The 12,999-nt window shown below is 48.7% G+C and overlaps 1 protein-coding gene across 1 annotated transcript in view; it reads right to left on the bottom strand.

Annotated features, from left to right (window-relative positions):
• The window catches only part of INPP5B (inositol polyphosphate-5-phosphatase B), a gene marked incomplete at its 5' end in the record, with an annotated part of 47,673 nt that overhangs the window by 34,075 nt on the left and 599 nt on the right, over positions 1–12,999 (bottom strand). The window contains 7 exon segments of the mRNA XM_082833294.1: positions 6,032–6,116; positions 6,118–6,171; positions 6,175–6,233; positions 6,236–6,418; positions 10,553–10,663; positions 11,939–11,968; positions 12,103–12,200. Coding sequence (XP_082689420.1) covers positions 6,032–6,116; positions 6,118–6,171; positions 6,175–6,233; positions 6,236–6,418; positions 10,553–10,663; positions 11,939–11,968; positions 12,103–12,200 — 620 coding nt within the window.

The following is a 12,999-nucleotide window of genomic DNA, read 5'->3' as shown; positions in this document are numbered from 1 at the left end:
AAGCCTCAGTCTCTCCATCTGAAAAATGGACATCCTCTTACAGAACTTTTGTGCTCAGGGTGAGGCCCACAGACCCACAGTAAGTGCTTAAGAAATGTAAACTGCTAATGATAATAGTCATAACAGTAATCAATTTTTATTTAAAAATACAATTTTATTTTTTTAATTTATTAGAAATAGATTTTTATTATATGTAAGGCCAAACTGTGAGACTTTGAATGCCACGTGGAGTTTGGATTTGACTCCAAAGGAGAGCTAAGTACATAGCACACACAGGGCAGGGATCTCTTGAGAGAAGCCCATAGCACGGGGCACCCAGCATTAAAAAGAATGGAAAGAGGGCTTCCCTGGTGGCGCAGTGGTTGAGAGTCCACATGCCAATGCAGGGGACACGGGTTCGATCCCTGGTCCAGGAAGATCCCACATGCCGCGGAGCAACTAAGCCCGTGCGCCACAACTGCTGAGCCTGCGCTCTGGAGCCTGTGAGCCACAACTGCTGAGCCTGCGCGCCTAGAGCCTATGCTCCGCAACAAGAGAAGCCACCGCAGTGAGAAGCCCCCGCTCGCCGCAACTGGAGAAAGCCCGCACGCAGCAACAAAGACCCAACGCAGCCAAAAATAAATAAATCAATTTATAAAAAAAAGAATGGAAAGAGCCAATGATTCCTGTTTCAGCCTGGCTACCACCCCAAATAGTTCTGTTACTTTTCATAAAACTCAAATAACCAGGGGCTTCCCTGGTGGCACAGTGGTTAAGAATCCGCCTGCCGATGCAGGGGACACAGGTTCAAGCCCTGGTCCGGGAAGATCCCACATGCTGCGGAGCAACTAAGCCTGTGAGCCACAACTACTGAGCCTGTGATCTAGAGCCCGTGAGCCACAACTACTGAGCCCGTGCGCCACAACTACTGAAGCCCGTGCACCTAGAGCCCGTGTTTCGCAAAAGAGAAGCCACCGCAATGAGAAGTCCGCACACCGAAACAAAGAGTAGCCCCCGCTCACCGCAACTAAAAAAGAAAGCCCACGTGCAGCAGCAAAGTCCCAACACAGCCATAAATAAATAAATAAATAAATTTTAAAAATCAAATAACTATGCTTCTTAGTCCCTTTCTTCCTTTCCTCCTTCCCTCCCTCCCTTTCCTTTCTCTCTTCCTCACTTTCTTCTCATTTTTTTAACATTTTAAACATTTCCCATAATCTCATGGCTTTAAAAAAAAGTACCACAGATTTTAACAATTAACATGGGCAGAGACATCTCTAAAAACACATCCCATGCCCTGCAAACCTGTTAAGCCCTGGACTCAGAATCCAAGTTGTCCCCTGTGCAAATCCAATTTAGGTTAGCAAGGACTAAATATCACTAGTTTAGCTCAAGGAGAAAGACGACGACTGTGCAATTACTTTTCAGCCACAGGCTGCAGTGGTCACAGGCTACTGGAGAGATGACTTTTTCTTCCAGGCTCTCTCTTCACTGGGCCTTCTGTGAACTGTCTGTGGTCTGGTGATAAAGCTGAAAGAGAAGTGGCAAGAGCAAACCAGGAAGGGTTGGGGGTGGAAAGAAGTACAGAGCCCGCTTAAAGAGGAAGGGGGCAGATGTCCTTCAGGCGACAAATCACTCGGGCTAGGAAATGTATGGGTCTAGAGGGTTCGAAAGACAACAGATTTTTGAGCACCTACTGATGTACGAGGCATTAGGCTGGCATTTGGGGAGGAGAGAGGATGCAAAATACTAAAAGCAGCAAGTTCGAGCCTGTAAAAATGTAGCTGAACGAACAGCCAACAAAGAGATGAAAAAGCAGAGGGTTTTACCCGGAAATAATACGCAGTCGGGTTTGAAGTAAGAGGAAATGAAGGTGAGCTGGGGAAGATAAGACTCGAGAAGGGGGGCTGAGGCCAGACCACGCAGGACTTGAATGCAGTGCTGAAGAATCTGAACTTTATTCCTCAGGCTACAAGGATTGGCGCAGCATTCAAGTTCACAAAACAAAACAGTAGGGCATGATAAAAGTCGTTCTAAGGCAAGCCCCAAGGGAGGAGGAGACAGGGGAGGAAGACTTGGAAGGACACCACTGCACTAGTTCAAGTAAGAGGATACCAACGTGAACCATGCGGATTTAATTTTTTTTTTAATTTTCAAAAAATTTTTAAATTGCAGAAAAAGAATGGACAGAATTTGGTTATTAGACATAGGAGAGGGAAGAGTCAAGGATGACTGAGGTTTTTAGTGATTATATTGACAGAAAAGAAACTGGAGGGAGGGAAGGAGTGAGGAAGAGAATGAACGTAGTAATTTGGAAGAAACCAGCCTAGGAAAGGCCCTGAAGAGGGCAGCCAGTTTCTAAGCTCTTAGAGGTGGGCATTTGCAATTCCTAAATGTGCTTCCCAGAGGAAACCACCCCTAAATTAGCATCCCTTCGGTCCTGTGAGACCTTCTAGAAGGCAAACATTCACTCCCATTTTACAGACGGAAGAGAGGAAAGTCAAGAGACATGTCCAGTATGATACCAAGGTGCAGTAACAAAAATAAATATTAAGTATCCAGCCACGTAGACATACACTTTGTTCAAATCCTCATCATTCACATTTGGAGCTTTAGTTCACATACGCACCACTTGTAAAATCTACAAGTTTGTTACAGTAGATTTTAAGCCGCAAAGAAAACAAGCGAGCCAGTGAGCTTCTATGTCCCCAAACTGTCTTTCTGCTAATAAATATTGATGTCTCCCTCTTCCTGAACCTTCTGTCCCCGAGGACTTTTCTGTGCAAAGCACCCCTTCTAAGTGAACGTTTGTGGGTCACCTCGCTTGCTCTAGGCTCCCACTGTAGAATTCCACAACAAACTGTTTTCTGAGGGCAAGAAAAGTCTTCAGGGGGTTCTCCTGTTCTAGAAACAAACAAAAGGTTAAATGCGACGAAGAGGGAAACGGAGAAGGGAATGACAGAAGGAGGAAGAAAAAGGAACACAGTTCTCTTTTGTTTAAAGGAACCAAGTGGGCCAAATTAATTTGCTTAGGAGCCTGCAGAGCTTCCCACAAAGGTGGAGATGATGGGCAAGATTTCCACGTGTAGGATAAACATCTAGGAAAATTCATTTTCTCTGTGCTAAAAGGGTACGTCGGTCACACAGAGTTTACTTATTAAGAGACGGGGGAGCAAGGAGACTGACTAACCCAGGGGCTGTTTTTCCGACATTCTCACTGGCTTCTGCCCTGGTAATCTAGGTTACCCTTTATGCTACCCTGAGTTATAAATAGCATTCATTTCCTTTCTCAGGCCAGACAGACTTTAATGCTTTATTTCTTGGGTCCAAGGGAAAAAATACTCATAGCACATCTCATTCTGAATTTGAGTTACTACCAAGCTACCTCGCTTTGAATCAACCATGGAATAAGAAAACCACTTCAAAACATCAAAATTTGTTTGTTGTTGCCATGTTGTTAAATTAGCCCAGAAAAGTCCAATGGGACTTCTGAGTAGCTGTTTCCTTTCTAGTACATAGCTCAGAATCCTCCAGAACACAGCTCCAGGTCTTTGCATGTATCTGGGATGAGGCAGGCGAATATTTTACACAATGACATGGGTGAGTACTGAGCCCGATGAAGGATTCCCCAAGGGATAAGAGCACCTTCAGTTGTTAGACAGAAACAGGAAGGCATTTCTCCTTATTTCTTTTTAAGGAAAGAAAAAGCTACACCAAGAAGAGCAGTTAAATAAGTGAAGAAGCAGAAAAGCCCCTACTTACAACAGCTACTTGTCTGAGACCCATGCAAGGTCTAGGAGTCTGAAGAGGCCAAGAGAATCAGATGGAACAGGCTGCCACTCGACCAGAAGCTTTACATCTCACTTCAACATCACAACTTAGCTCAAAGACCCCGGTCTGAACCTGAAATGACACCAACCCCGATCTAAAACTTCTGCATTTCACTTTTCTGCAATTCCTACCAAGCTTGGCTTGACACTCCTGAATGCAGGAAAGACAAATCAAGGAAAAGAATGGACATTTTTGGAGAGACGCATCCAAGTGAGAGCTTTCCTTTCTCTACCAAGACAAAGGCAAGGACTGAAAGCCAGCTTCACTTTGCCCCCCAAATACCTAGGCCTTTGAGGGGCTCTTACCCTTGGCTCACCTCACAAGGTCCCCCCGTCCTGCTGAGCCGACCCCACACTCTCTTACCTCTATGAATCACCAGCTCCCTCTCTGTCAGACTGTCAGCTCCTTGCGGAAGCCCTGTTTCTCCTGATGTGCGTCACAAGCAGCATTTTAAAGCAGTCTTTGGGTTGGTTCCCTGGGCTATCAGGAAGTGGGAATTTTGATCATATGCATATAGGAAGCATCAAATTCGCTATCTGTTTCCCTTGGGGTTCAGGGACATCCAGAGGAGGCCCAAAGGGTTCCCCCAACCTGTTGTAGATGGTGTGACTCTCCTCTGAGGCCAACGCAACTCTGGAAACAGAGCTGACCGAAACAGAACTGAGGGCTTGGTGCCAGTTCTTACCAATTTTAACAAGAGCAACTTAGCATTTAGTAGTGTAACCCCACTTATTGTAGGTATTACGATGGGGACAAATCATTTCAAATTAAAAATGAAACCAAAACCTTGACAGTAACTCCTCACCAGCAAGTGGCTAGTTTCGGATTTTTGAAAGGTCACAGAAGATTCTGAGATCACTTTGCATTTATCACCCAGCGGCAGATAACTGCTTCAGAGCTGCCCCGACTTCTCACAGAAGACCTCCCTCTACTTAGGAGATGAAGTGCTCCAACAGGCTCTGGCGTGCTGGCTGAGAAAACAGAACCCACCTCTTTCTGCTGCCATCGGGCCTGTCCTCTGCCAACTGTCTGGATGCTGCCCTTTCGAAGGGGCAAGGGGAAGATGTGTACTTAATCTTAAGCTCTCACCTGTCCCAGTACCAGAGCCCAGAATGTCATGGAAACTGATGCAACAGCTCCCTCAAGATCAGCCCTTCAAGTGAGCTAAGCCCATGAGAGATGCAAACTATCAGCACCATCGTGTGCTGCGACTGTATCTTGCAGAGGCTGCAACGGAAGAGAAGAACGAGCACAGAGGAAGTCCTTTGCTCGCTTAGTTTCCTCCCATTTTACAAACTTGTGCAACGCGCTATTACCCCAGCCTCTCACAGTTTCCAAGCCTTTTAAGAGCAAGTGGAGCGCCGGCCCACACTTACACGGCTACTTGACAGTTCCCTAGCAAACGGCTGAGAAAAGGGGCACAAGTGGGTACTAGTGGTCATGCCAAAGCTCAGACGTAACAGGAGCTGCATGGGCACACCCAGGAGAAAAAAAATACCAGGCAGCCCCGGGCAGAAAACTTAGGAGCTAGACAGAAAACAGAGGTCTGCAGGTCCTCCCAAAGCACCAGCCTGACCCAAATTTCAGCCCTGGGCCTCTCACTCTCCAGAAGACAACCTCCTGCTCAACAATTGGTCTTTTGTGCTGCACAACGTTATCCACCAAGGGCTGGGTGGAAAAAAAAAACCTAATCCCCTTCACCTGTAACCTCACTGTGGCCTCCAGGCCCAGGGTGGACAGGGCTCTCCTGGACTCCGGGTCTGCGCACAGCCCAATCTCTCACGGGGGCTGAGGACCGACAGGAGAGCCAGGCAGCCCCAGTACACACACCAGTCCTCACCCAAAGGAAGGCTCCGTCATGGGGAGCGCACCTCCACACAAGTCAAACTCGAAGGTCAGGATGGAGAAACTGAGGCTCAGAGAGGGGCAGCCACCCGCCCCAGGTCACACAGCGAAGTCAGGAACGGAGCTTTAGTACTACCAAAACCCCGGCCTCGGGATTCCTGAGTACCTCACTGGCCCCAGCCTGCCCTCATCACGCCCGGCTAAGAATAACTAACATCCCCACAGCACCTCAGCCCCAATGTCTCCGGCTCCGTAGGGCCAGGACCTTGGTCTTTGCCCCGAGCGTCCGCCAGCCAACCCACAGACCCTGCCCGCCCGAGGGTCTGACCCGCCACCGCCCCGGAGCCCCAGCCCAGCGTCCCACCGCCCGCCGGACCTGCAGATTCGCGCTCCCGAGAGCCGGCGGCGGCGGACATTTCCCTGCCTGCTTCCTCAAGCTCTTCATCACGCCGCCCGGAGCCCCGCCCCCCGTTTCCACCCCCAGAGGGGCCCGCCCCCGCGTGCCACCCTCGCCAATCAAAGGCCGGTCTGCTCCATAGCTCCGCCCCCAAAGAGAACGGGGTCCGCCCCTGAAGCCTGGCCTCCTCCAATCCCCTTCGCGCCTTCCGAGATCGATACCTGCCTCCGCCAATTCCAGAGCGCCCGGGCCGGGTGCCCTGGGCTGAGTGCCAGCCGCGCGGCGTGGGCGGCTCGGGCTCCGGCTCCTTGCGCCTGTAGCGAGACAGCCACAGAAACTTAGGATCCAGGGCCTTGGTGTTGAAACCTGTGGAAGGAAAAAGGAGGGAATACTGAGCCACGGACTTGAAGAGCCGGTTCCACCTCCGCAAGGTGGATTTGCTCCGTGAGCAAATCGCTCAGCCTCTCCGGGGAGGCTCCAAGCCTGTTTCCCTGGCGCACAGTGTGGGCCTGAGATTCAAATACAATAATAAACATGAAAACGAAAGTGCTATACCAAGATAGACAAGCACCACTCCTGCGACCTGCTGGTAACTACGTGCCGAGGTCTATGCTCCTTAATTCTCACAACTAACTTTAGGAGCAAGGGAACGATTATCCGGTGGCAACTATTATCCCATGGCAACTGAGCTCAGAGAGGTGAAGTCTGAGGTCGCAGAGTGAGTGGTAGTGTGGGAACTCAAATACATGTTAGTACTAGGGAGCGGGTTGGGGGCTTTAACTACCCATAATCTCCATCAGCAACTCGCAAGCCTCCCAAAAATACACACTCTAAGTAAAAGCAGTGTACCTGCTATGAAATATGCCTTCGAGACGAGTCCTCTGGTTCCCTCTGAACCAGATTGCCACTCCTCCTTCCTAGAAATTCTTGGGGCTTCTCTGCCTCTCACTCAAACCCAGGTCTGCCTGACTCCTAAACACTTGCTGTTTCCTATGCTATCCTGCCTGTTCTCCTTGTAGAACAGCATGAACCTGACCGAACTGAATTGGATTTGCAAGGGCATCATAAATGAAGAGACTTGGGTCGTAGGACTGACTATGGCACTCCCAGACACAGCTTTTAAATTATTTTCAGCAGTTACATGCCATTAACCCATCTGATCCTCACAAAACTCTTGGAGTAGTAAGGCAAGTTCGTATTTCCACTGTACGAATAATAAAGCCAAGGCTCATAGAAATAAAATATATTGTTCACATTCACAACTAGGAAGTGGCAGAGCTGGGATCTGAACTGAAATCTCTGGACTCCATGGGCTTTGGAGTTATAACCTGGGGTTCCAAACCTGGTCCTATTAACTTCCATTAATGAATGACCTCGGGTAAGTTACTAAAATGTCAGTTTACTCTCTTGTCAGTTTACTCATCTGTAAAACAGGATACTCTTTAGTACTGCTCAAAAGACTAAACAGAAAAACATGGTTGTTGTCTGTTGCTGTCTAGAAAAATACATGGCACACAGTAGGTACTCAATTAATGTTGGCTAATTCTTTCCTCTAACTGTGATCTTTTGACCAAGTCACTTCCACTCCCTGACCTTTCATGCTGCACATTACCCACCAAGGACTGGGTGGGGAAAAACTAGTTCCTTTCACCTGTAACCTCATCCTGGACTCTGGTCCTTTTATCTGTAAAATGCAAGGGTTAGGCAGGTGGATTCCCAAGAGTCTGTCAGCTCTGAGAGTCCCCTCTCACCCAGACCCCTCCCAGAGGAAGTCCACATCATGAAAGCTGCTCAAAGAAGCTGAGTTAGTGCAGTTTCCCTGCTGGTTATCCCAGGTGTGGACCCCGGAAGGAAGGGCAGGGAAGGGAACCGACAGACAGATACCTAAGCCTAAAAGAGGGGAATCATCCTCGACTACTCCCTCTCTTTCATTCTCACAGCCGGGCACCAAGCTCTGTTCATCCATTCAACAAATATGTGTTAAGTGCCTACTACATGGCAGGCACTGTTGTAACCACAGACAATAAAGCTGTGAACACAACCCAAACTCAGTGTTCCCATGGTGCCTTCATTCTCATCAGTTTGATCTTTCCAGTCCATCCTCTCCTCCCCATCCCCATGACTGGGCCCTGGTCCAAGCCTCATTTTTTATGCCTGAACCACTGCAATACATTCCCATTGATCTCCCTGCTCTAGGTTCTCCCCTTCTGCACCAGTTGCCAGAGGAACTTTCCTAAAGTGCAAATCCTGCCTCGTTATTCCTCAGTTTAAAGCTCCATCAGCTCCCCACAAGCTACAGGGCAAAATCCAAGCTCTTTGATGGTTATTTAAGACCCTTCATGCGCTGTCTCTGCTGGCCTGTCCTGGTTCAGCTCATTCCACAGCCTCCTCCCACCCCAACTTCAATCCCACCCAGTGCTCTGCTCTTAACTCCGACTGTCTTTTTTCCCATGTTGGCTGCCTGGGAAAAAACCTCACTCATCCTTCAAGTCTCAGCTTAAACATCACCTCCTACACAAAGTCTTCCCCGAGCAGTGTAGATGGGATGGGTTGGCATGAGCTTAGGATGCATTAGAGCAAAACTCAAGAGCTCAGTCTCTGGAGGAGACTCTCTAATCCTGTCTAATCCTGGCTCTATTATTTACCAGCTATGTACTCAGGTAAGGCATTTAACCTCCCTGAGCCTCAGTTCCCTCACCTGTAAAATGGACACACTGATAATACCTACCTTGAACGGCTGTGGTAAGAAAAATGAGATAATGTGCTGAAAAGTCCTCAGAACAGTGTCTAACACACAATAAGTCCACAATGAATGTTAGCTAAGGAAATATTTTTCTGAGCTCCTACTATGTGCTGGGCACTTTCACATGTATTACCTGATTTAATTCTCACAATTCCGTGAGGAAGATATTCTTTACATATAGAAGTCTACAAACAAGCAAACTCAGAGAAAAAGAGATCAGATTTGTGGTTACCAGAGGGAGGGATGAAGTGGGGGAAAAGGGGATTGGGTGAAGGCAGTCAAAGGTCCAAACTTCCAGTTTTAAGATAAATAGGGAGTTCTCTGGTGGCCTAGTGGTTAGGATCCCAGGCTTTCATTGCCGTAGCCCGGGTTCAATCCCTGGTCGGGGAATTGAGATCCCACAAACCGCATGGTACGCACCCCCCCCCAAAAAAAGAAAAATAAATAAGTACTAGGGGTGCAACAACATGATACATATATTTAATACTGCTGTGTTATATGAAAGAAAGTTTTTAAGAGTGTAAATCATGAGTTCTCACCACAAGGAAAAAATATTTTTTTCTACGTCTTTAATTGTATATCTGTATGAGATGATGGATGTTCACTAAACTTATTGTGGAAATCACTTCGTGATGTATGTAAGTGAAATCATTATGCTGTACACTTTAAACTTATACAATGCTGTATGTCAATTAGAGCTCAATAAAACTGGGAGAAAAAAAAAAAGCTCTACAAAACCAAGGTTCAGAGAGGTGAGGTGGTTTGCCCAAAGTCACACAGCTAAAGACCAGCAAAGATAGGCTTCAAATGCAAGAGGTTGTATAGCTTCAAAGTCCATTCTCTTTGCTGTTACTACTGTTATTACTTCTCAGACAACTACCAATAATAATCATAAAACAGGTTATCCTTATTAGTTGAAGGTTTGGAGATAAATTTCCCCTGCTTATAGAATCAACCCTTTAACTCAGCATTCAAGGCTGTATAATCTTGTTTCCTTTTCCCACATTGCCCAGTTTGCATCAACAGTCAGTACCCTTCCTGCACACCAGGCAAACTAAGTTGGAGCCCCCAGACATTCAGGCTCCATGAGGAGACCACGATAGAAGGGGAGCCCACCCCGGATTCCTGCAGAGCCAGGATGTTAGCTAGAAAGGAAATAAGTGACAGTGTTGGGTAAACAGCTAAGCCCCAGCGCCTGGTGGCTAGAATTTGCATGTTCTCTGGCTGATTCTCTGCTCTGAACAAACTCTCCTTTACCTGCCTGGCTGATCGCCCAGTCTAAACAAATTCTGCCCTAGAGGCCACTAACTTCTCACTGTTAAGTTAAAGCTAGACCATCTTCTCAGCTGTGGTGGGGGACAGAGCAGGGTATAAGGGCAGGAGAGCTCTTATGACAGACTTCCCTTGGTTCCAGCTGTGGTTGTCAGGGAGAGGGAAGGTGGGCCTCTAGAAGCTGCTGACCCTGCTAACTTGTAAAAGATTCTGCATGAGAATCACAACTCACCCCATGCAGCCCTGCCCAGAGCAGGGAGGGCAAAGGGGCCCTGCTGGAGTTAAGACTCAGGTCCAGAAATGGGAAAACAGAAATGCAAACATCATGGCTGGCTGGTGGCCTGGGGGCACGGTGGCCTCGTGCCAGCAGCTTTGAGAGGGCACAGAAACTGTAGAGTGTAAGTCCAAAGGGTGCAAAGTCAACTGGTGGTGGGGAGGTCAGTGCCCAGCCTCCCCTTCCCCCGGGAGCCTGTGGTCTTACCTACCTGGACAGGCCCTGGCGACTTCCTGGAGAAACGTTCTGGTGTGTGAACCAAAGGGGAGCTGGAATACGAGGCTGAGCTCCGCTGTGTCCAGCTGGACGGTGACATCTGAGCCTGCACAGGGGAGGCAGGAAATGAGCCCCTGGCCTCCAGGATGCTTAGGTGCCTCTTTAGGCTGGAGCCCCCAGCAGGGAACGTCAGCAGCCCAAGCTCCCAAAGCCCCTTTGACCCTTAAGCTGGGGCAATAAGGGAGCCCTCTGTACCCCCAGCTTCAAATTAACATCACCCTCAGTCTACAAAGGGGGTGGACCTCAGCTCTGAAAATTCAGTAAGCCTCACCGTAGCCTTCTGGACGGAGCCAGAAGAGACCAACTTCTCAACCTGTAGTCTACCCCCCGCCCCACCAGTGGAATGAAAAGCACACAGAGGCGGACGGGGGGCCGTCCGTCAGTCAGTCTCCCTGACTGTGCCAGACACACGCTAGTCACAGGGAACACCACGCTGAAGACATCAGACATGGCCTTGTCTTCAGGGAGCTGGAGTGTGGATGGTGTCTGGCTCATAGCGTAACCTCAGCACCCAGCAGGCACATGGCGAGCACGCAAAACATGTGCTGAACTAATGAATGAGTAGGAGCAATGCCGCAGACTGATCAAGAGCGTGGGCTCCAGAGACCGGATTCCGAGTCTGAATCCTTGTCCCACCACTTGCTAAATTATTTAATTTCTCTGGGCTTCCATTACCTCGTCCATAAAATGGGGATGAAAGCAGTGATGACCTCACAGAATTGTGAGGAAAGCACCGCGTGGTGTGTGTAAAGCTCGTTAGCATAGTGCCTGGCGCGAGGTCATCATTGATTAAATATTCATTTCTATGATTATTATTACTACCTCTGCTATTACGACTGCAGTCTAGCAAAGAACACCGACATTAGATAGGCCACTATAAATAATTAAATCACTGTGGGTGACAGAGAGGCGGTAAGGACGAGACAAAGGAATGTGTATGAGTGAAATACAAACACTTTCGGGATACAAACACGCTCAGGAGTTCAACAAAGGCTTCCCGAGGAAAGTCAGTGTGAACTGAAGCCCTGGAGGATAACTGGCTATGCGAAAAGAGGAGTGAGGGCTTTCGAGAGGAGGAAGTAGCATGTGCAGGGGCCCCGTGGTGAACACGCGGCACGCTTGAGGTGCTTGGAATGCAGAGGATTCCAAGTGCAGCACGCAGGGAAAGGAGTGACTGGAGAGATGACCGGGGCCTCATCCTGCAGGGTCCTGCGTGCCACAGTGAGCTGATCAGAAAGTGCTTTTACTTCACACCACTCTTCTCTCTGCAGATTCTGTTCCCCCTGCCCCCACTGGGACTCAGACTGAAAGGACCACTCACCGAGAAAGTAGACTTCACCATCCAGGGACACTGCGGGCAGGGAAACGAAAGGGCCCTTAGCAACTGAGCGTCATCCTTCCTCCCAACGCCCCACCTCCAACAAGGGCAGAAATGACCCGGGACCCCAGAGGAGAGGGATCATCCTGTCCAGGCCCCTGTGGCACCTTCTTCCAGAGCAAAATCCCGAGAGATCGGCACGATCTGGTCCAAGGAGACATCATCCCCGGTAACGGCCATCCTCCGGTGTGTGTACAGGAAGAGACTGAGGGCAGGAAGCAGAGTGAGGACAGGGGGCCTGCAGTCTAGTCGTCCCTCAGGCCCATCGGGGAAGCCTCGGGGTGCTCGCACTCTCTCCTTCGTTCCTGGGGCTGTGCTCATGCCTCTCTGCTCATGGTACCCACCAGAGACTGTTGGGTCATCAAAGCTGAACTTGCCTCATTTCGGGGAGCCCCTGCCTTGTTAGTAAAACCCATGTTTGATCTCCCCCTTGTGCGTTCTAGCACTGCAAGTGACAAGAACAGGGCAATCTTAGCCTCCCCACTCCCTCCCTGAACCTCAGCTTTTTCATCTGTAAGGTGAGGGTGGTGGGTTCAAAAATGTCTAAGGCTCCTCCTTCCCAGCTCTGAGACCCTGAGGTTCACCTTCTGGCTGTGAGACCGTTGATAAATATTAATTATTCTCTCTCTGCTTCTGTGTAATATGTGGGTATTACTAGCAACATTTATGGAGCCCTTTCTATGTGCTTCACAGCATTTTAAACACTTTACATGTAGTAACTCATTTTAATCTTCAGTCTGGACACATTGAGGTTTGCTCAGGATGACATGGCTCGGAAGTAACGAAGCCTGAATTTGAACCCAAGACAGGCCACAGGGCTCAAGATCTGGAGCAGTATGTTCAACCATCTTCCTGAGAAGTTTTCTCATCAAATTTTGAGGATTATATGAGCTAAGAATACAGAGGGCTTGGCCTATAGTGGTCAAAAACTATTATCATTATTACAATTATTCTAGAAGCCTCAGACTCTGCCCTAGAGGGCATGAAGTCCAGCTGGAGGGACA

The sequence above is a fragment of the Leucopleurus acutus genome (genome assembly GCF_964270905.1).
Source record: "Leucopleurus acutus genome assembly, chromosome: 2".
Lineage (NCBI taxonomy): Eukaryota > Metazoa > Chordata > Mammalia > Artiodactyla > Delphinidae > Leucopleurus > Leucopleurus acutus.
Note: the sequence above shows the minus strand (reverse complement) of the source record. Positions and strands in the feature narration are given on the sequence as shown.